The 24466-nt window shown below is 42.3% G+C and overlaps 2 protein-coding genes across 2 annotated transcripts in view; both read left to right on the forward strand.

Annotated features, from left to right (window-relative positions):
* LOC139626998 (uncharacterized protein C1orf21 homolog) overlaps positions 1–24466 on the forward strand; it is a 246058-nt gene that overhangs the window by 195666 nt on the left and 25926 nt on the right. The gene's annotated exons all lie outside the window — the stretch shown is intronic.
* Positions 1–24466, forward strand: part of sema6bb (sema domain, transmembrane domain (TM), and cytoplasmic domain, (semaphorin) 6Bb) — a 117865-nt gene that overhangs the window by 59225 nt on the left and 34174 nt on the right. Inside the window, exons 5-12 of the mRNA XM_071487587.1 lie at positions 3551–3611; positions 3763–3825; positions 13204–13302; positions 14856–14946; positions 15475–15594; positions 16325–16413; positions 17287–17504; positions 23938–24069. Of these exons, the coding sequence (XP_071343688.1) occupies positions 3551–3611; positions 3763–3825; positions 13204–13302; positions 14856–14946; positions 15475–15594; positions 16325–16413; positions 17287–17504; positions 23938–24069 (873 nt within the window). The remainder of the gene's footprint in view (positions 1–3550; positions 3612–3762; positions 3826–13203; positions 13303–14855; positions 14947–15474; positions 15595–16324; positions 16414–17286; positions 17505–23937; positions 24070–24466) is intronic.

A 24466-nucleotide genomic window follows, 5' to 3' on the forward strand; every position in this document is an offset into this window, starting at 1 on the left:
ATTTAAAATGTGTAATGTATAAATAAGTACCTGTGGTGGCAGGTATGACTGCCAAAAGCTCCTGCAGAGTGCATGGCCTGATAAGACGCCTCACTCAGCCCCAAATCCTGTCACCATTAGCATAGCTTCTCCTCAGACTGCAAGCACTGCTAAATCCCTACCCCAAGCACCTGCTGAGAGCAGCCACCTCTCCCTGTCCTCTTCCCATCACTGCTAAATGAAAGTAAACTATGTATTTGGCTGGTGGAAGGCAGCACTCAGTCAGATCCAAAGGGCTAATCCACACAAATATAAACCAATTGCAGAGTGTTTACCAATTGACAAGATGACCGAAGGAATGCAGCCAAATCTTGAATAACTGTTTGAGTTTGATAAATATATAAAAGGTTTTTGCAGTGTGTGTCCATGTGTGTGTCCGTGTGTGTGTGTGTGTGTGTGTGTGTGTGTGTGTGTGTGTGTGTCTGTGTGTCTGTGTGTGTGTGTGTGTGTGTGTGTGTGTGTGTGTGTGCATTTTGCATTAGCTTGAAAGGGAAAGTGTGCTGACTGCCAGGTGCTCAGTTTATTAACCCACAGGCACTGACCACAGAGGTCACTGGAGGTTACGCAGAGGTCACAGACAGGTCAAATGACTCATCGCAGACGGACAGGGAGACAATCAACTGTGGCAAAGGCTGGGAAGCTTTGGGGGGTAAAGCTGCCAGGCTTCTCAGCTGTAGTGAGGCTGAAAGAGAAAGTCTGCATGCAGGCGAACACAGACGAACACCCACATGGACACATGCCACAGACACTGATTCCACACTCTGTATTGGTGCAATAAAGTGTACACCCTGGACTAATCCTCATATAGGTCCTAATCCTCATATAGGTAGATACTGTTTTGGTTAATGTAAAACAAATTAACCTAAAACCTAAAGATATTCAGTTCATGGAAGAAAAAAATCCATAACTGAGAAGGCATTTTTCTTCAAAAATAACTTTAGATTATTACTAACATCTATTTTGAGTAACATTATTAGTGTCATTTTCTGTATGTATTTTATCAGTTATGTAACATGTCTGTGATTTGACTCCTTTAGGCTGAAGTATACAGATGTTGTTTTTCAAGTACTGTTTAATGCCGAAAGACGTCTTTAACCTCTTTCTTGATAAAACTTAGTGCAGGCAGTGTGCAGGAGTTTACTATCCACTTCTCAGTTTTGAAATCACTGCATACTCAGTGGTCAGAGCGACCATGTTGTTAAGAAGTGGGGCACAGGTCCTAAGCCAGGAATGTATTTACAGTCACCCAGGTACATGCTCACACACACTGAGTTGCTCCCGAGAACTCTCCCTCAGTCAGCATCCGTGTCAAGGTAACTAGGTGGTCAGCTCAAATCTTTCTATTTCAGTTTCATCCAGTGGAGCAGCCTATTTGCAGGCTCAGAAAGGCTTAGCACTGCTCACACTGAACCACAATACTGCAGCTAGCAACAAGAGGAGTAGGAAAACTGAAAAAAGATATTGGGAAACTTGGCAGCTTAAGAGGTCTTGACCCGACCTGGGTCTGCTTTTGTTTGGCCAGCCATAACGAGAAAGTTCACAAGCTGGTCAAGAAAGAAATGTAGGAAATGTTGACAGTTTCTCCAGAGTCTGTGTTGACTTTGTATTAGCCAGGTCGAAAAGGGTCGGAGGCATATATAAAATAACAGCTCAGGCACGCGCACATTATACACACATACACGCAAGGCCAGATGAGGGCAGAGAAATAGAAGAGTTTTTATGTGTTGCTTTAAGGAAAGGGATTTGTAAGCTGAAGCGCCTATTTAAGTTATGAGGCAATGAGTTGACGTATTTCAGGCCACATAAAGAACATATAGAATTCACATAAAGAATTTTGAAATATTATCATAGTACACGTGTTAATCTTTACCCTGAATCCTAACCTTCTGCCACATGCAGCACACATTAAATCCACTAACACACATACAAACAAAAGCATACAGGCCACAGGCTTTGTATCATTCAAACAACCTGGAGCAGGCAGGCAAGAGAAGAGATGGAGAGAGAGAGAGAGAGAAAGAGAAGCGGTGGCGTAAATAATTCCCCCTCCTCTGCACTATCAGAGGCAACAGTGCTGGCTGTCAGCCACTCTGACTAGGAGGCCTGTTGCTATATTCATTATGTTAATGCTGAGACAACGCTGAAGCAGCCTGGATGAGATTACCCCTCACACTCTGGCCCACTCCACTGTTTGGAGAACGCTTAAACTCTGACCCGTTAAGCAGGGATGCACCGAGCAAGTGTTTGGTGATTTCGCACTTCTTCGCCACTCAGCCGTTGTCCTGGTCTGCGAGGTTGAGTAAGAGCAGGAATCTTCCAACAGAGCAACAGGAAGCGCAGATGAATTATTCAGGAGATGAGTAACCTGATGGCACTTGGCCTACCTGTGCTCTCATCAAGCACACATTCTCACAGCTCTCTCTGTCAAATATAAAAAGACAAATAAATGCAAAAACACAATAATACACACACACTCAGGTGGTCTGAACACTCAGATGCGCAACCACTTGCACATGGATGCCCACACATAATAACCAGCTTCTCTGTCAAGGGAAGAGGAGGAACCAAGAGAGAACGTGAAGCACAGATGGGGAAGCAGAGCTGGATCAGAGATGGGATCAATACTACTCCAATAACACGGCTATAGCAGATTTACAGATTAGCCCATTCAGAGCCTGGTCCTTCACTTAGATGAAGCCCAAGCTTCAGATCCATCCCATCAGATACCAAGGCCTTGATCAGTATGCAAACGTCAGCTGTTAGCTGCCTAGTCCATCTCTCATTAAGTGGGCATTTTCACAGGTTCGTCCAAGGTTACTGCAGAATTATCAGTAGAGTAGCAGTGCGAAAAAGCAGCGTTCGGAAAATCATGAATACATGCATGGTGTTTTGGACCACGTGTAGGCAGCATGTGGGGGTGTGCAAACATCAGTATAACAAGTTGATTAAATCATCCATTAATTCAATTTCAGGCCTTTTGAATAAGACTGATAAGCTGAATTCGGGGGCTTGGCAGAAAATTCAATGCAGCAAGTCAAGTTTAATGAGCAGAGGCAAAAGGCGAAGGGGAAATATGAGACATCATTATGCAGTCGGGTTCCATTTCTCATTTATATTGGGAGAAATGGAAGACATTGTAAAACTGTTCCCTAATCTCTGCGGGTCTGATCAACTTTAAAGGAATAAATGTCTCTAATATGTTTGCATTACATAGCTGCACGCACTGGAGCAAGATTATACACAGGGTAAAGAATTATTTAGTCGTAAAACCACACAGATTCAATATGTAGTGGAAATATTCACACTGAGAGTTTCTATTGAGTGTGTGGACTGGATTTCACTCAACAGAGAATCTGCATCGACTTGCACTATCCTGAGCTAGCAATAATATTCAAGCTGTACTCTTGCACAGGAACTGGTATTCATAATTTGCTTAGTTCAGTGTCTTGCTTTACCTTACAGCTCTGCATAGTGCTGTGTTGTTTGACTGTCACTCTCTCCCTCTTTCAAGGGATGACCTTTTCCGCGTGGAGTTGGACATTGTTGCAGGAGATGAGATGTTCTACAGTAAGGTGAGCACCTTCCGGACAAGACACACACAGCGTTTACATCTTTCATAGGCTGTATTACTTATCATTGCGCTGGAAGATGTAATTTTCTACCACAGAGAATTGAAAATGTAGCTAACCAGCAGTGTGTATGTGTGTGCTACTCCGTGTACAGAAAAGAACATGGGAGTCTAACAAGAACGACATCAGGATCTGCAGAATGAAGGGCAAACATGAGGTGAGACTGTGATTAAAATTCTAGTCTCGATCTTTCTCTCTGTCTCTGTCTATTAAATATAGTTTACGACAGTTATACAGTACAATAACAGCATGAAAACAGCACATCACCCCTGCATTAACTGAGATTTTGGTCAACCCCTTTCACATACAAGCCGTCATTTGATCCCTTGTTAAAATAAATATGTTAATTAAAGCAGCCTTAAAGGGCCTCATCATGAATAATGGCAAAACATCACAGTTCTGTCACTGAAGTGACACTAAGGTGACAGAACAGTGGTTTGTACTTAGCACAGGATTGATTTATTGATTTTGAAGAAACTTGTTGTGTTGTTTCTCATCTCATTGCATCATTTGCTGCAAACTGAAATGAGCATGAAAATCACTTTAAACCAATCAGATTTTTTTTCAGCTTTCATATTTCTCAGTGTAAGCGGGTAAAGAGCCAAAACACTGAAACTACAGCACATGCAGACATCATGTGCTGCAGAACGACATGAACCCCCACCTCTCTTTCTTACAAGCACACACACACAGACATACACACATGCCTTGATCATCGAAATTATGGCACATGTTTTACCTTCCTGCCGGGAGCTTTGGTTTCATTGTGCCAGTTATCTGACTGACATGCCTGCTGGCAGAGCCTCAAGAAGAGGGGGGCAATGAGCGTGTATTATCTCATTGTCCCTGCTCATCTAACCATCTACCCCATCACTCAAACACACACACACACACACACACACACACACACACACACACACACATACACACACACAAACACACACACAGCAATCAGAAGCACAGAATCACTCCTACCTATACACCCGTCGTTCTACCATCATGATTTAGGAATTCAGTTTGTGCCCTCAGAAAATGCAGGTGGGCGTCAGGAAACTAAGGCAGCGAGGAAGAGATGGGGTGAAACGTCCCAGCAGCCACCAGCAGCCCACGCCTGAATACCTCCTATATCTCCAACTCACACAGGCACACATCCCTAGATGCTGTCTGCCACACATAAACAGCCTGTATTCAGTCTCTACGTGTGTGCGTGTGTGTGTGTGTGTGGCGATGGTTGTGGTTGACGGGGGAAACATGGGCTCTGTCCCCTGAAGGAAGAGAAAAAAATGACTTATTTAACACAGTGAGAGAATACCTGACATTAAATCTGTGTGAGACAGTGCCAGACAGAAACACAATGGAGAATAGAGGGACAGAGACTAAAAGCTAGGCTGAGAGGAGCAGAGGGGGGAGGAGGGGGAGGGTAGGGAGAGACAAGGGGGGTGAGACAAAGAGGAGAGGAGGAGAGGAGAGGAGGAGAGGAGGAGAGGAGAGGAGGAGAGGAGGAGAGGAGGTCCCTGTTGGCTAGCCCTGAGGAGAGCTGTGGGGCTGACTGAGATATGAAAGGTCTTCTTGCCCCTAATGACTGTGCTGCCTGGTAATGCTGTGAGTCACACAGCAACGTGAGGAAGATAAGAACACTGCCAGGTCGTCAGCTCTCTGGGCTCAGAAGCATATGAATGGATGTGCTTGTGTGTGCATTATGCAAGTAGACACAAGCACATCCAGTCACACACACACACACACATGTACACACACAGACTCTTTCACATTCACTGGAGTACGATCTGAAAGCCATATTTTTAAGTCAGGAAGGTCAGTGTTTTTTGCTGATATTCACCATCAGAACGCAACTAAAAATGTAATGATTTAATTCCAAATAGCAATCTCTGAAAATAATGTAAAGTTGGAACTACACACACCTAACTACACAATGTAATCATGTGCAAAAACAACAGCCTCCGAAATGACTGCAGAGTTGAGTCAACACCTCTCTAACACAGTGTCAACAGAAAGTGCAACATTTTGAATGTGTTTACATTCAGTGTTTTCACCAAATGGCATTGTGTTTAATGCATTTCCTTTAATATAAAGCTTTTATTTTTTACATCCATTGCTATATCCATTGCTTGCAGTCCATTTGTTCCCTGCCAAAATTGTTTACGCATTCCTCGTGGCCACCTGTTGATCAGTGGAATAAATTGGCTGCTTGCTGACGCCATGCACATTTAAGCCAGTGCATAAGGCCTACATGTGCATCCTTGTGCGCATGCATGAGATAGAAACAAAATAGGGACCTAGTCACCAAAACATTACTCCATAGTGGACACAGGGTATCTTTAAGTTTCATACAGATTAGCAATACCTGTTATTGTATAGTGCATTCTATAAAAAATAATTTGAATAACCTTTTATTGATCAAGTAGCCACACTAGAATTAGCACTGGTGACACTGATACTCAAATATTGTAATATATTAAAACACATACCTCAATATTAATAGGAAAAAATGAGGGGAATGCTACTGGTGCTTTGGTACGGCCATTTCAATTATATTATATTGCAAATTCATGACCAAATAAGAAAAACAATTAACTGCTGACCAAAAGGACTCAGGAGCTATAATTAATAACTTGCATGGCAAAACACGTGTGTGCTCTGGTTGATGATATTGTAAGATGTGGGATTACTTTTTGTCAGAAGAAGCTTGTCTTTCGTGTGCGCATAGTCTTCTTTTTTTCATATCTGATTATTAGGCCTTTTTACATTGTAGAGTTACACTAAAAATTCAGAAAATTGAATCATTTTGCTTTAAGACCTAGAAAATACATAATTTAAGATGTATTTTGATATCACAGTGTTAAGATTACCTTCATGTATTGCCCAGCTATAGTGTTTACTCGAGGGCCTTTGTACTGGGTTGCATCAGATTGCTACAGGTGTTGCTTTTGTTGCCCCCTATTGTTTTGATTAAGATGTTGGAGATCAACTGTGTGCTCACTGAATATTTAACAAAAGCTCCATCTTTATCTGACTATAATGCATGCAGACACACAACATGCTGGTTCTTACATACATGTAGGTGGGATCACCAACCCCTTTCTACATACGTGCTGCACGTTCATGCATATTCATGACTTCAAGTGTTCAAAGTGGTTTTTTTTAGCAACTGTCTATCCTACACATAGATGAACACAATTAAAAAAGAAAATCTCTACAAACGCATCTGTCAGGAAGCCATTTTCTGTGTCCCTCCCACGCCTTCTCTCACCCTCTGCACCCCTCTTTCTCTCCTCCCCTTCACCTCCTGAAAATGTCCTGTTCTGCTTGGGGGATGGTTGTGTCAGATGTGATACATTCGCCACCTCGTAATTGGTTTTGTAATTAAATATTTCTGCTTGGTTGATCACAAAGGACATAGTATTCCCCCTAATTAGGCTGAAAATTCAATATCCTAATTCTTTTGCCTTTTTACTTTTCCCGCGTTGACCAAGTGATTGTTGATGAATGCAACAGTCGCCTCGCTGTCACTCACAAATTCCCATCATATCTTCTTTTGTCCTTTGCTTTCCGATGTGGCTTTATCTCTCCTGTATTTGCCATTTTCATTGTCTCTTGCTGTCATTGCCTCCCCTTCTGTCACCCCTTCCCTTTCTCTTCCAGTGAAAGCAAAAGACAGTAAGAGGTAGAGGGGAGACGTCCCCCAGAGGTGGCTCTGTGCCAACATATCAGGCCATGGCAATGTGGCATGCACATGCAAACAAAGGCAATTCCATATAGAACGCTTTTAAAGAGCATTTGGGCATCGTTATAAGCAGCACTTAGCGAGATTGTTTGATCAATACAGCGTTGATCTTGCTCTCGGAGGAGCCCTGGGTTTTCAATCGTCCAAACCGAATGCCTTTTCTTGGTTGGACTGTCAGAGGATTTGGTTTCACAGCCTTTTTTTTTTTTAGCTCCTAAATTAATCAATTCGAAATACCACACGTGGAGTCACTTTCATTCCTTCTAGTTGTGGTTTTAAATCTCACTGACGTTTCATGTATTTAAAGTTTCTAGTTTCCCTGCCTTTTTTATTGAATCTCTGAGCTCATTTTACACTTTACTGTACATTATAGGTTTTGCTAGCTGTTTTTTCTCTCTGCAAGTTGTCCCCCACTTGGGACAAGATTGATTTAAATTCAACCTTTATTGTATCACAGTGTTCAGAAGTTCAGAAGTTGTCATTTTGAGAACATTACCACACTCACAACTCATATTTATGGTGTAAGACAACAACAAAAAATTTCCAGTATAATGAAGTAATGATGACACAGTTCTCGGTTAGCACAGCGAATGATGCAAAACACAAATAAACTTAATGTCAGCTTTCCAGATGTTTGTGCAGCATTTTCTTCCCTTCAATTACTTTTTGATTCTTTTTTTCCCATTATCTTGGCTGTCTGTATTGATTTATCTTCAGTTTTGTGATATGTTTTAATTGTAGTGTATATTATGTATCTGGACTGGGAATTTGCAGCTGTGATTTCTCTTGTGTACTTGCATGATGTCATTATAAGGTTTTTTTTTTTAAATTTGGCCTAATGAAGGTTTAGTGACTAAAAGATCATGAAATACCTGCATTGGACTTCTGTGTGCAGAGCCTCTTTTCCTCCATATGATCCCAAGAAGCCAGTTTTCTTACAGTATCACACACACATTAATCACAGTTTGGTTAATGTGACAGTTTGCCAGTTTTCTCAGCAGGTTGTCAGACAGAGAGCCATCCAGAGGTGACTCGGGTTAAGTGTTGTGGTCAAGGATTTAACGCCGGTGTGTGCGGGTGTGTTTGTAAATGCCTGGCGTGTGTATGTGTCCACCGGGGAGTGGAGGTCAGCTGACATGACGATCTGTAGGTCCTGCTGCAGGTCAGCTCCACCACTGAGGCTGCCACATGGCTGACTGGCCTGGAAAAATTCTTCTGGTTTTCTATGTTTCTGTCTCTCTCTTCGTCGCTCCCTCTCTCTCTCCTATCTCTATTATCTCACTTTCTCTTCCTCTCTTCCTCCCTCTGGTGTCTGATGTTTGTTTGTGGCCTGTGGTGTGTTCAGTCAGAATTACCATCAAACACAGAAGAAGGGTTGCAGAGGGACACGGATTAGCTTTAACATGCTGAGTAAGACCGCAGCACTCAGAGCAGCACATTGCTGCTAATTTGGTACCGCTGTTAATTTATCCTCCACCCACATGCACATAAACATACACACGCTTTCTTTCTTTCACTCAAAATTGTGCATCAGGGATTTTTCTGGAAGTGACAGGCCTGTTGGTTATGAGTGGAGAAGAGGGCTTCCCAATCCTTGTGTGTGTGAGTGTGTGTTGTGTATACAGTACATGTGTGTGTGTGTGTGTGTGTGTGTGTGTGTGTGTGTGTGTTTGAGTATGTGTGGGAGAGTTCTGGCTCAATGGCGGCTCTTGGCAGAGCAGAGCTCTCCTCTCCCTGGTCACTAACATCAGGGGACCAGCCAGGCATGTAATGGAAACTTTGGAGATTTAGAGGAGCAGCTTGCTAAATATGACCCCCTGATGTGCTTCCTTAGATGGCTCCTATTGTACGAACATTACTAAAGCAGGTCAGCAGGATTACTTGTTATATTTTATTAGATTATAAAAAATGCTGTGGTTGCTCCTAAATCTGGGAAAAGAGCAGAAGATTTTACAACTTATCAACCTGTTTTGTGTTTGGGTTAGACCAAACACAAGAATGCTGATTGTAGCCAGGGGTAAAACCCTGACTTCATTAGGTTTTGGGATAAAGCCTCATCGTCAGAACAAACATTGAGCCCGGGCTTAGGCCAAATGAGAAGGCTGTTTATCATCTCAGTATAAAGGTAGCATTACCGACAATAGATGGAAAGCAGATGCAGAAGGTCGAGTCTCCGGAGTTTTAATGGTGTCTGACTGATGCCGGTTGTTTGGAGCAGATGTTGTTGTAGCAACAGAGACCTGGTTGTCAATCCTCTGACTGTGTGTGTGATCACTGGCATTTATATGACCAGGAATACTTTTGTATATACGTGTTTTTGTGTGTCAAAGGAAAATGTCTGTGTCTGTGGCAGAAATCACAAAGGCGTGGAATGCAATTGCGCGGTGAACATCTGCAGAGTAGAACTCGCTTGGCTAACATCTGCCTCAAGAGCAAGAAACTGATTAAAAACCTGCCAAACGCAAAGTCTCTAGTTTTTATAAATGCAGATTGACACATGCAAACTTGCTCATGGACTCACATATACATGCTTCTAGACGATCTCTCCCTATCTCTCACCACCCTTTCCCTCGATCTTTAAATCTCCCTGTCCATTCACAACTAAGTCCCTATTTGCACTGAGGCTTGTGCTCCTGTGTAACTCATCTGTGCTGCAGATTAATTTTTCAGAGCCCAGGCAGCTCTGCCACTGTCAGTAAGAGGAGCAGGAGGAGGTTGGAGGAAGAGGAGGAGGAGGGCTGCAGTCGTCTGGGTCTCGGAAAGGCTTGCCAGCCTGCACAGGTGGCGTTTTGTCTGGATTCTGCCCAGGGAGTGAGGGAGCAGAGAGAAGGGAGGAGGCAGAGGGAGAATAAGGAGGCACCAGGACGTACAGCATTTGGATTTATGTATAATTGTTTAATTCTGTGACTCACTGCTTTATAATTCCTTTTATAATTGGGTTTTGTTTGTTTTTTTTATGTGGAAACCACAGTAAAAGCCTAATCCTGCTGACTGAATAGTGCTTTAATAAAGAAAGATCCATACCTGGAAGTGCCAAATTGCTTCCTGGAACTGATGAATAAGGGTTAATGAAATATGTGTATGCAGCAGGGGATGAATTTTGACGATATCTGTTAAGTGCAAATGACAATCAAAGCTCAATAGCTGAAATGTTACAAAGGCTCCAACCCTGTTTTTATCCTGTAGCCATGAAATGTTTCATTTTATGTGTACAAGCACTGCCAATTGCCCACATTTGTGCAGTGGCTTGGCTCTTTGAAGTATTTACTCCCCTCTTTGAGATACTGGCAGTGGGACTGGGTTGTTATTAAGAGTGCTTCATCTGGCTTTGTGATTACAGCTCTGACCAAGCTGACAGACTGCAACCCCACCGACAAACAGCATGCAAATGATACTCACACATGAGCACGCATCTGTGCTGTGATACACAGATACACACACAAATGCACGGACATACACACACAGATGTAGGCTATGCACACATGAACACATGCTGTTATGTGGGGAGTGACACACATACATATAGAGCGGCTGTCGCTCCTCAATTTGTCGCATAGTGCTGCGCCATTAGAAATTTACACTTCACACTTGACACAGCCCCTGCACCAACACGCGCACGCACACACACACACACACACACACACACACACAAAAACACTTCCTTCTTTCCTGTTTTTTTGCTGTTGAAAAACGAGAAGCCTGCAGGGAGTGAAGTGGGAAGGTGGAGGGGCAGAGGGATGTAGGGTGGAGCATCTGGAATAACACTCACCCGTCTCCCATATCACTGCTGTCCCTCTGATCTCTTCCACACACACACACACACAATCATAGTCATTTGACATACCCACTATCACCACCACCACTGCTTGTGCTCCAGCCCTACTTCGCTTTCCGATGATATCAGTGTGAGTGGTGGTCTTCAAGTAGACCCCATCTGGTGTGTGTGTGCGTGTGTGTGTGTGTGTGTGGCTGGTGCCATCCTGACTTGGAAACTAGTTTGAGGAGGGTTGCTGGCTGTTGTCCACCAGTGATCTACTGTATATCACCACTCACTCTACACTCACACACACACACACACACACAGGTGGCGGACTCGGCTCTGCAAAGACAAACTGCTGTCAGTACTTTTTGGCTTTTAAAGTCAAAGGTCATGGCTGGAATTTAGGTTTAATACTTGGGAAAAACTCCTGCTCACACAGATTCACTGCTGTGTTGACAGGTTTTTTTGTTTGTTTGCTATCATGTTACCTTTTGGTTGTAAAGCCTTCACTGTGCTGCTCACAGTCTCAAGTGAGAGATCGAAACTCCCTCTGAGGTCCTAAGATAAGTCTGAGTGATCACTAGATGATAAAGAAAGAACAATAAACCTTTATGTTACCCATACTGTAAGTATGTTTATATTGTCTAACTTTTTACCTGTGAAATCCTACAATCAAAAAAGCTGCAATGATAAAATTACTTTAATCAAACTGCACACAAGGCCAAGCCTTTGGTGAGAGGCCATAGATGTTGTATTGCTTTATTTTAAAGGGGTCACAAGCCAAAAAGGTTGCATATATATCAATCGTTAGAATCTAATCTCAATCTCATCTGTAGGAAATATGTGAAAAGCTAATAAAAAGTCGGTCCATACTTTAGGTCCGTGATTCCAGACCATACAGTTCTTATACCCCAGGGGAAACTCCTCTAATTCTGGTAAACAGAAGTAGCTTAACAAATTTGATAAAAGTTAAAAGATAAAAATTATAATATGATTTTGACATATTGAGCCAACTGTAGCTAGATAGCTAGCTAAAAGTCACGAATAAGCTGCTTGAATATTTATGTAAATGATAATGATCAAACGTAAAAGTCTGAGCATTTATCATAAAGTAGTGGATCAAACAATTTAAATAGATTGCTAATGGAAAAACAGGTGGATAGATAGCTAAAAGTTAAATAGCTAGTGAAAGTAATGGTGAAAATTGTAAGTTAACTAGTCAAAAGTGATGACTAAATGTTTGAATAGTCTGCTAAAATAGTGGATTAGTAAAACGTAATAATGTAAGTAATAGCTAAATAATAGCAATACGTTTTTAGCTAAAAGTAAAATCACTGAAATAGATAACAAAATGTAACTGAACCAGTGTTGCAGAATTGTATGATCAACAATGTAAAGGGTAATTCAGAGATTACATGTGTTTAGCGATTTCTACTATGAACACACTGACTTTTTTGTGGAGGCAAGAGATTAACTTGAATGTCATTTTTCTCTGTTTCACTAAACCAACATTTATTACCATCTGGCACTGTGGGGGAAAAGCAGCCATTAAGTCATGTGGTGCTTACACGACTTCTCATTTCAAAGAAAGAGCATGGAAGAATGAAACCATGACTCAGGTTTATTTAGTCATTAGACGGGCATCATGTAGTTTGACACCTCACGGTGGAGGAATTAGCCTTAAATCTGTTACTTGTTTTAAAATCCTGAAGCTGGTTTAGATTACCATCTGTCAATCAACAGCAACTGTGTACGTGTGTATCTGTGTGTGCATGTGTGAAGAGGGTAGACACTTAAATTCTCTGCAGGCTACATTCAGACTGTATCAACATGATTGACAGCGTTAATGGTGTGATAATTCCACACATCAGGCAACTGAAAAGCTTCATTTCACAGTGCGGGCTGTATAATCAGTCTGAAAAATAAACTCAGTTTTTCCTCTATTCACTCCATCTTTTTTTCCTTTCTTCTCTTCAGTTTTAGCCCTCCCGCATATTAAGCTCTGCCTCTCTTCATTTCTCTTTTTCCTGCAGGATGAATGCCGTAACTTCATGAAGGTGCTGCTCAGCAGGCAAGGAGGCCTGTTTGTGTGTGGGACCAATGCCTTCAACCCACTCTGTGCCAATTATACTGTAAGTAAAGACTGAGCATGCTCACACCTACCATCACAACACCACCTGCACCAAACATGTGACTGGTCCACACCGTGCATTAATTCTTACGACTGGTTTGGCGTCATTGACAAATGGCTTATCTGTATTTCCAGAAGAGAGGCTCCGCTTCCATAGTATAATTACTAAGTCTGTTCAGGTGAAAATTTACAGCTTGATTAAAGTTGTTTGCTTAGCGCTCGAGGCAGTGTTGACTTCCTCTTCAGGAGTTATTTATCCTTGTTCTCTGGCAGCTCCAGTGCCTTGTTTTCCTGAGATACAACAGTTGTTATTTCTCAGTGGTTAAACTTTGTGGTCTGCTGAGCCTGTTATCATTGAGAGTCAGGGACAACGGATAATCAAGAAGAACATACAGAGTGAAAAAGAGGAAGAGGAGGGTATTCAGAGACAAGGGTGCTGTAGACGTGACTTGTTTGTCTGGTTTGATTTTCTGTTGCTGGTGGTTAAGAAAGCAAAGCAACTTTGCAGTTGGACGCAGAATTTTAGAGACAGCAGGGCTCAGGCTACAAGTGTAAGTGTTGGCTGACCCGATTCATACATTTGTCAGACTCTGAAGATATGTATCCATCCAAGAGCAACTCACCTGAATCCTCCAACATGCAAGCTGAATGTACTCCACTTCCCACCCAATCCCTGTCTCTCTCAATTACAGTAACAATTTTAAACTTGTGGAAGAAAAACTACACATAAATATTAATCATCGGCTCGGCTGATTTCACATCATTCAGCAGGAATATTAAATGAGGGATAAAGGCAGTTGGGCTGGAGAGAGGAAGAGAAGAGGGGAAAAAATCCTTTCACTATCAAAGGCTTTTTTAGATAAGTGTTATTTTCAGTCTCTCACATTTCAAACATAGTGGGACACTGTGACGTACCTGGCCCATTATCTGTCAGCCACTAATGACATTCTACAACAGTGTATAACACACCTGTCTCTGCCTGATAGGCTGTCTTTTACTCTGGGGACTAGTTAGCGATGCGAGCTACTGTTTTATTTATAGCAGGGTTTTAATGAAATGACACCTATAAATTATTTCATTTTTAACTGTGGATGAGTATTCCAGTGTGCTGCTGAAATAGTTTGCTTGAGGCTTTTTTTTTTTTTGTGTGTGTTTGTGACAGTGTTTGTGAAAATGAAAACGGTAGAGAGAGAGAGATGCAGAGATTTCACTGTATATACCCGTATGTGTACGTTTGTGTGAGAGCTGGAAACTTGTTTGAATTACCAGCGTGACTCTGTGTGGGTGTATGGACCTCTGTGTGTCTGCATGTGTGTGTGTGTGTGTGTGTGTGTGTTTATCTGTTTTATCTATGTATGAGAATGTGACTCTTGTTGTTGCTGCTCTGCCTAATTGCCACCAGTGAATCATTAGTTTGCACTTACGGTAACACTCCCTAATTGCCATTCTCTTGTGCCTTGTTTTCATGATGCTGCTGTAGACGCATTCATATTGTTTGGAGTTTGCTGATTGATGTATCCATCTGTGTGTGTTTATGTGTGCACGGGGTAACAGGGGGACAATCTGGAGATGGTCGGGGACACAGTCAGTGGGATGGCGAGATGCCCTTATGACCCCAAACACGCCAACGTAGCTCTGTTTGCAGGTAAGACACACCTTTTGTTTTAGTCCCGCCTGTGCGCGGATCACACGTTTACTTTTAGTAGTCGCGGCAATGAATATCATTTGCAGAACATCATTGAAAGATATTTTGACACCTCAATATGTTAAATAAGCTCAGTAAAACTGAGTGACTGTGATTCTTCAATTTTATTCATCTCTTGTGTTTACTTCATCAGATTTAAACACTTCACCATAATCAAATCAACAGTGTTCTGGGGCTGTACTGTACTGTAGGGAGCCATTACTGTTCAGCCATCAGTCCATTATCTCACATTAGCTAGCAGTAAAAAAAAAAATGCAGTTTCTTGCATGGGAGTAGTGCAAAGTTGCAATTATGTCACTACAATTACATTGTTGACTGGTCAGTCATGTCAGGTTTATGATGCAGGGCTTTCAGAAGCGGTAACATTGACTCTGGCTTTATTGTTTGCAGTTATGCTGTTGCTTTGGCAGGCTGTCCAACTCACTAATGTGTGTGTGTGTGTGTGTGTGTGTGTGTGTTTTGTGTCAGAGGGGAATCTGTTTACAGCCACAGTGACAGACTTCCTGGCCATTGATGCGGTGATCTATCGTAGCCTTGGGGACAGTCCCGCTTTGCGCACCGTGAAGCATGACTCCAAGTGGTTCAGAGGTACCTGAATGTGTGTGTGTGTATTGTGTGTGTGCCTCTGTATACTTGTCAAGGCATTTTTTTTTTCTTTTTTTGTTTTGTGTTTTGCAGGTGTACATGCATTAGTGCAATTCTCTTAAGCACGTCTTCTCGTAAGCATCGTGTCTGTTATTGTTGTCGTCAGAGTGTGATGGGTTGAGTGTGTGTCCACATCACTTAGCTGCATACAGGATCAATACATGTGTCAGTAGCAGAGGGCTGAGTCAGCAGGCTGACGACTCTGTGTTCAGGTCACTGGGCACGAACCTGTCAAACTTACTGCTCCTTGACAGAGTTTTGATGATCCACATCAAGGCCGGTCCGCAGTCAAACCTAACCATGACAACGGGACAGTCAAAAAAACACAATATCAGACATACAGGTTGTAGCCGGTCCCCGGTGTAATAGCACCGCAATGCATAGCGTGAAACTAATTTCTCAGAAACATCAGGGAGCCATAATGTGCTTATTGTTTGGTGTGAAATCCCCTTTCACCATGCAATGAAATTAAGCATGGCCTGTGGCTCTTTCTCACTGCCCTCATGTTACCTCGGTGTCATGGGAGTGAACAATGCATTTGCAAATGGACACGCTGTTTGCTGTACACTTTCTCATGCTGCATTATATTTCATCAAACCTTTACTCTCCACAAACCGTATGTACTTTCCCCTTCTTCTCCTCTCTCTCACCATTTCGCTCTCTCACAATACAGAGCCGTATTTTGTCAGTGCTGTGGAGTGGGGACCTCACATCTACTTCTTCTTCAGAGAGATAGCCATGGAGTTCAATTACCTGGAGAAGGTATAGAAGTCATTCTGATGAACGTATCCTCTTTTCCTTCTGTACTTTCAGTATTTACACAGAGGAACCGCTGGTCCTTTCAAAGCATTTTTTAAAAGGACTGTAGAGTATGTGAAACGTGTCGTTAAAATGCACCACCATGAAAGGAGATGCATACCTAATATCCCTCTGCTGCTATTATTTGAATGCCAATTCAACTCTTTTCCCACAGCTACACTGACCTTTCATCCTCGTATTTGTTTGTCTGCATATCTAATCCAACAAATCATGGTCTGAGCAAACAACTCATGTCTTTATTAACCTGAGAGAGGTCCTTTTTTTATATAGTGACTGTATATTCCCTGCCCTTACCAGATAAGCAAGCTAAGTGTACATCTTTAAGAAAAAAATAGCAGCATCAATAAACCTAGTACCATGATAAATTAGCAATTCACATTTGGGAAAAAGCGCTTGCACAAGGTCTCTGGCTTTGACTTGTTTACAGAAAGCAGAGTAAATGGATACTTAAACAGCATCACCGTTATTTAGATGAAAGTGTTCAAAGAAATAATTTTGAGATGCGCTGACATTTTCATGAATAATTGATATTAAATTTACCATTATAAAACAATGATCTGTCAGAACAGGGTTTCTGCATTGCAAATAGCATGCAAATGACTCTTTAGAGATCACCCTGGAGTTGAACAAAGCTTTTAAACAAAACCTTTTTGAAGATGAAACCCAAAGCTTGGGAAATATTTCCTAGCTCCCTGCCTCGTCATTGGAGTGGTATGTGAGCCGTAGGATGGATATGCCTGTCAGTATCTTGCAAATGTATTTTGCACACTCATTTTCTATGGTTATGTCTGCTTCTCCCTGCCTGACTTCTCACAGGTGGTGGTGTCTCGTGTGGCCCGGGTGTGCAAACGAGACCAGGGCGGGTCTCAGCGCGTCCTTGAGAAGCAGTGGACGTCGTTCCTGAAAGCCCGTCTCAACTGCTCCGTCCCCGGTGATTCCCACTTCTACTTTAACCTGCTCCACTCCACCAGTCCCATCATCAGGATGCACGGCAGGGACATCATCCTGGGGGTGTTCTCCACACCAGCTAACAGGTACCACATAGACAAAACATGTGCTGAAAAATCTGTAGACAGTGACGTACACTTAAGTTGTGTCCCACAGTTCTGTCAGATGAACCCAAGTACCCCTTTATCAACTCTACAACAGTGTTATTGACCATTAAACCAATACATTTAGCTAACTGTTTCAAACTCTCTGCTCTTTTGTTAGTTTGCACAAACTGACTCAATGAGGACATATTTTTATATTCTAGTTGTAATTTCTGTTTTTTCAAATTAGTGCTTCTCAAATTACTACAACTGCTACTTATTGCTATTCCACAATCTTTCCACAACCCCAGGCAACTGCAGATCCTGGTTGGGAATCACTGATTAAGATCAATACTCAGCCTTTCTGCCTTCAAATAAGAAGCTGTATTTGTGTGTATATGTGTGTGCACTTGTGTGACTGTGAGGGTTGAAATGAGAGAGAGATTTCAATCGATGCCCTGTCTCAGAGAGAAAGGGGGAATCACACTGAGAGTTTTTTAAGAAATACACAGACATAGAAAGAGCAACTTGACATACTTCCTGGGGAGACGGGGATAGACACCCGGTGTGAAGCTACACTCATCTTGAAAATGTAGTGGACCACCACAGTTTGTTCCTTCACCTGTGAAATCAGAAAGAGCAAGGCTTCCTATGGGCCAAGCAAAGCTCTGGAGAAATGAAAGAGGCGTGTGTGGAGGTGCAAAGGTCAGGATTGTGGGGTACAGAGTAATTTAAGACACATGGAACGCTTTCACTAAGGACAAAGGGGCGATTTGTTGAAAGACAAAATTAAATTGAAAAAAGGTGAGAGGAGAGAAGAGGAGAGGTGAGGAGAGGAGTGATGCTGCCTGGTAAATGGGGAATAATTGGAGAGTGAGGGTGTTTTCAGAGCCAGAGACAACACAGACAGCAAACCAGAGAAACTGAACAACAGTTGAGCTACACATACATACACTTCTGATGCTTTAGATGCACCAAATACAGGATTGTTTCAGCTCTAACCAAGAACAACTTGTGAAAACTTTTCACAAATCACTAGTGTTGAGTCCTAACTTTTCCTAAAATGAAGGCGAAGACCACCAGTGGAAAAATTCCCCCTTGTATCCAGTGCAAATAGTTTTTCAATTCCCCCGTCTCGTTTCCAATGCATTAAGCGTAATCTGCTTTGTTTGAAGATACTGACACAGAAAGTGGTGTATTTTTTTTCAACAATACAAAGAAAAATATGATCTTAATACTGAATATAATCTTTACTAAGAGGTGTGTGTGTGTGTGTGTGTGTGGAGGAACATTCAAGCGGCACACAGATGAACAGGTACTCTGTGCTTTAAAATAAAGTGTTTTTATATCATGTTGCAGCCTAAGTGGCTTAAATCATAGAAGAGAATCCAGTATATTTTTCTTTGATGGCTCACTCACCTTACACTACCATAATGGCCCCAATACCACTTAGCATGTCTGGTAGTGCGTGCACATTATAGCCAATATTTAGAAATACTAACAACTGCCTGCTATTTAACTCTGGACTAGGACAATACAGTCTCTCACTTCATTGTAGCCAGCAGCATAACTATCACCTTGTCAGTGTTCCCAGTATAATACCATCTCTGTGTCTTTGAAAATAAAGCACTTTACTAGTTGCAGGGCAGTGTCTCAAAGCAGAGGTCTTCCCATCTTACAGTATGAGACAGGAGAGAAATAGAGGAAGGGAAAAAAAAAAAACAATGATCAAGTAAATACAAAAAGGAGAGAGGGCACATAGGGGAGTAAAGAAGGAGATGGCGAGCAAGAGGGGGAGAGACGGATGAGAAACTCTTGGAGGAGGAAGTCAATAATGGACAACACGTGCATCCCTCGCTCTCTGAGATCTAAAACTGTTTCATCAGCTGCATCTTATCTGCGTGTTTGGAAAGGCTACTCTGTGAGAGGAGGCCACTGCCTGCAGAGACAGATGGAAGCTTCACACAGACAGACACACACACACACTCCCACTTTCATACACAAACACACACGTCCACAAACACACTTAACAATGGTTCCCAGATAACAGCATTTACAGCTTGCCACAGAGGAGAACCAGCTGAACTCACACACACACACACACACACACACACACACACACACACACACGCCCCTGCCTGGGTAAACTGCTACTGGGTCCTATTTTAAATAACTTCCAGCCACGACAGAGAGAAAGGGAGGTTTAGACGGATGGATAAGGAGACGTGTGATGGAGCAAAATGAACACAAAGAGAAAGAGGGAATGTGTGAGGTGAGCTGCAAAACTCCCACTAGCCCCATGTGTCCCACTGTGCCACACTGGCTAAGTGCTTGCCAGACAAATTGCTTTGGCTGGCAGCGTGCAGTGAAAACAGCATGAAGCAGGACCTGTGACTGGAGGAATAGCTACTCTTTCCTGCCATTTGGCCCTGTGCAGCATGTATGGGGCTTTAGCATGAGAATGACAGGATGGAGTCAAGATTTTACCCTTTTCATGTACAGTCTATTGTTTTACTAAGAATCTCCCCTGGACTCTCTGAAGTTACTCATCTCCCCCAGTGCCCACACTCCAGTGATAATTTTACAGCTACATACCAGCTCCTTCACTGTTATGGAGCTGCATTTGTAGAATCCTTCAGTCATTGCTTCCAGGGTATAAAATTGCCCCCGGTTGCCAGTTCCTTTGTGCACCCACCTCTGAAGCCCCAGGCCCTTCCTCTCAAAGACGTCTGAAAGAAGCTTCAATTTCCTGCACTCACACTCCTGATGCTGAAGTGGTCAAGGAAGCATAAGGAGAAACAATATAAGACCACTGGGGAGAAGAAGACAGAAAAGTGTATTTTCTGCTTTATTTAGCAACATAAATAAGTGTATGTCAAAAGAACAGCAACAGGATGTCAAATGGAAGTATTACTGTCATCCTGCTGCACTGGGCTGGAATAAAAACAGAAACAATTGTTATTATTTAGCTATTGTTGTGGCAGCTGAAATGTCTATTGCTGCTTGAGTAGACTGATGTAGGCTCATCAGGCTTAATGAAGTCATGCAGGAATGCAAGGAAAAACATCCCATGCAAAGTGAAGCCAATCTAGTGCATCCTGAATGTGGGAGGCCATGTTTGGTTTTGGCTGTAAAGAATCCCACGTGACAGGGTCAGACGGCAAGATGTCCCTCTGGGAAAACACGGCAGAGGAGGGGAAATGAGGAGGACGAGGAGCAGGAGGAGAACAGGTTTACAGCGCCAGGAGAAGTGAGGCACAAGGGAGGATGCACAGATGTGCGAGCCAGTCCCCCTCGGGCCCGCAAATGGGGAAGGAAGAGGAATACATGGTTAGGTAGCTACCTGGAGACACAGAAATGGGTATGGGAAAGGAACACCACATGTAGGTGACAGCAGAGCCATGTCACAAGGAAATACAGAGTTGTTACAGAAGTGTTAGCTTGTCCACAAGGACCAGGATAGTCAGGTTAGGGAGAGAAGAGAAAATCCCCAGGGAAGTGATGTGAAAAGGTCAAGGAAAAGTATGAAAATTGGGTTACTTGAAGAGAGAAAAAAAAAAACATCAGGCTGGAGGTTTTGCTGGAGAATAGATGAAAGTGAAAAAAATGATGTAATAATATTAAGAATAAAGATAAAGGGTAGACCTTCAGAGGGTGCAGAGGGTCTGGAATTTGAAGGTTTATTATGAAAGTTTTTTGATACAGTTTTTATGCTGTTTAAATATTCATAAAGTCAACTACTAGTGCACCTTTTTTTTATCCAAGTCTGACAGATTACAGACCAGAAATGGACCATACATTGTCCCATTCTAAAGGACCGTATATGACTATACATTACACATATATGTGGTGTGTGGTGTGCAACTCCCCCTAAAACTGCAGTTTGTCATTTTTACACAACTAGACTGTCCTGTGTTCATTAGTGAGCTTAGTGATTTCTTTACATTTGGACAGAGCTAAATGTTTCCTTCTGTTTCCAGTTTTTATGCTAAGCTCAGCGAACAGTCCACTGGTTTCAGCTTCATATTTACCACAGTGAGAATGAGAGAGAGTGGCCTCGATCTTCTCATTTAACTCTGGCAAGAAAACAAATAAGTGTATTTTCCAAAATGTCAAAGTGTTTCTAAAACATTTCTAAACACATTTTGGGTTAATTAGACTGAAGGTAATTAGCTTAGTACAAAGCCACGACCCTTGCAAAGTTTCTGCCGCTGTGGTGGCCAAACAGTTTCTCTGATTTTACTGAAAAAAAATAGGATAAAGTGTATCTGAAACCCCTCTGGCTCCATTTCATGTTTGGTATAAATCAAGTCAAGTCAGTCAGTCTAGTCACCAACAAAAAATAGTTCCGATTTGGAAGTAAGAAAATGTACAAAGACTTACAGGAAATGGTCCAATTGGCAAGCTGGTGCTGTACATACAATCAGACTAAGTGTGTGGGATTTATGACCTTTGAATTAATAAACATTTTAATGGATTTTTTGTTAAATTGACTGTGACTGTGGTATGTGGTGAATTTCAAGTCTCCACACTTTATCTATCTAATTAAAGGATTGACTTTGAAACGCCCACCTTCTTCTCATCTTCCTCGTCTTCTCCTAAGAGGCATCGTGTATCAGTGAGGGCTGTGTTATTCCAAGCTCTCAGTGACCTTGTTGAATAGTGAAAAAGAACCTATGACTCCACAGCAGCTCTCTCAAACGGACACTGTATGTGTCAAGCCTGGACAGCCTGTCACTCAACCACAGTCAAGGAGAAAGACTGAAGGAAGGACAAACTCCAACGGACAGAGAGAGAGAGGAAAGAGCTTAATTTGAAAGTAAACAAAGAAAAGTAGTCTCAAGTGTGGAGAGTGACTGAGAAAATTATTGAAAATTAAATTTGTGTCCAAAAAAATCAACATGAATGGACCAAGAAACAAAAGCAGGAGAGACTACAACAGAGAGAACATTTAAATAATTGAAAGAATTCAGAGAGAAAAACAGCCTGGGGCCTTTTGTCTTGCGTCTGTTAGACAAAGATCGTTACATGGGGCAAACCTAATGACCTGCAGCAAGAGAGGAAGAGAGGGTGGAGAAAGGTAGAGGAAGTAAGCCAAACTGGCGTTGGTGCAGAGCTGGCAGACATGTCACACCTCACATCTGGTGCGTGCGGTCTTGAGAGAGAGATGCCGTATCGTCCACAGCTCCGCCCGCAGCTCCGCCACGCTGGCCGGGTTAGAGTTGCATCCCTGCCTATGAATGATAACTACTACAGGAGACGCCAAGACCTGATCAACTGCAACATCAGAGAGAACAGCTCCCTGCTGCAACTAAAATCCAGCCTTCAGGCGCTGCCTTCTCACTGGGAGACTCAAGAGAAACACTGCTCATAATCACGGGGGCACAGACACTCAAATCCGCAGTTGGACATTTGTTTTTTAAGAAAAAGAAAAACAGAAAAAGAAACAGATGGGGTATGTGTGGGATTCATGTAGCAGCAGGCAGCAGGTGATTCAGTCTCTTTTTTCACTCATGTATTAGCACTTAGTCACTAGCTCTCACACCGCACACACGCCATTAGTCATTGATGGGGACACATTCAGAGCAGAGAGTTGAGTCTCGGAGCAGGAAGCATGGGATGTTTTTTTTTTTTTAACTAACTTCTTATCTCATCCTGACACTGCTCTGTTTGTTTCTGTCTCTGTAGTTTCTGTAGCCTTAAACAGAAAACGTAGCGTCAGACACAGTGAAGAGATAATCAAATTTTTTGTGAATGTGTTTCTATTTGTTGCAACTGTGCGAATTGTGTCTGTGAGCATGTGTGTGGGCTATGGACAAGTCTTTTGGAACAGATGTTCTGTTCCCTGTTGCAGGGTTCACGAGTAGTTAAACAGCCTCTGAGGTGCACAGAGCTTTTTACTGGAACAACGTGTTGTTGGGTTCATTTACAAGAATCTTCCCCTCCTTTGTGAAAGGCAGAAAATTCAGTGACTCATTTCCTATTTCGTTTCATATTCCAGGAATTCCAGCCAAGATCTTTTCATGGGTCTAATCTAGCCTCTGCATCCGTTGCTTATCTATTCTTCACCCACAGAGTTGACAGCATCTATTTTATCTTGTCTTTCTCTGCCTCTCAATAATAATTTCCTTTTGTGTTCGAGCATTGACTGTCAAAACACGAACAGCCCAAATCCAGTTTGTCATCTTCACTGTGTGTCGGTCCCTTTCTCACACTCACAAATGACTTTCTATATTTTAACTTCTACTCTTGAGTCTTATTTTTCAGAGAAGGTATTCTCTACTTTATCTTTTTTTTCCGTCACTTATTTTTTCTGTACCCCTGACTGAAGTGAAACCCACTTGATGCAAGACTGACAGTCACTTTGTGTCAGGTCAAAGTGTTTTATCAATCAACAGTCCCTGTCTCAACCTGTCGCACCACTCTGTCTCTCTAGTATCCCAGGTTCAGCGGTGTGTGCCTTTGACATGGAGCAGCTGGCGGCGGTGTTTGATGGGAGGTTCAAGGAGCAGAAATCACCCGAGTCTATTTGGACGCCTGTTCCAGATGAAGTCATCCCAAAGCCAAGGTGCAGATGGCTGTAATCAATTTATGCATCTGTGTTCAGGTGGTTAATCAGGGAACCATGAAAAGAAAACAGTATAATGAACAACTTTTATTTAAGTTAGCCATGATTCTGTCTCAGTCAGTGGGTTTTGCAGGGTGAAGTGCATGTCAAGGAAAAACAAGTCTGATTAAATATACAATAATGTAATGGTGAATGCATTAAGATACTGCATGTGGTATTACAGCCTCTGAAAACTTTGTTCAATGAACTGAAAGTCACGTAGAGGTGCGAAATGCATTTTTCACATGGATAGAGCTCTTTTCTAAAGGCACGTCTTCACCTCATTCAAATATCCATCACTTTCAAATACTTATATACAAACATATACAAAATATGAGCTTTTGAGAAAATCAAATCA

Source organism: Trachinotus anak, unplaced genomic scaffold (assembly GCF_046630095.1).
Source record: "Trachinotus anak isolate AG129_WGS33_773 ecotype Australia unplaced genomic scaffold, CSIRO_AGI_Tana_v1 ptg000010l, whole genome shotgun sequence".
NCBI lineage: Eukaryota > Metazoa > Chordata > Actinopteri > Carangiformes > Carangidae > Trachinotus > Trachinotus anak.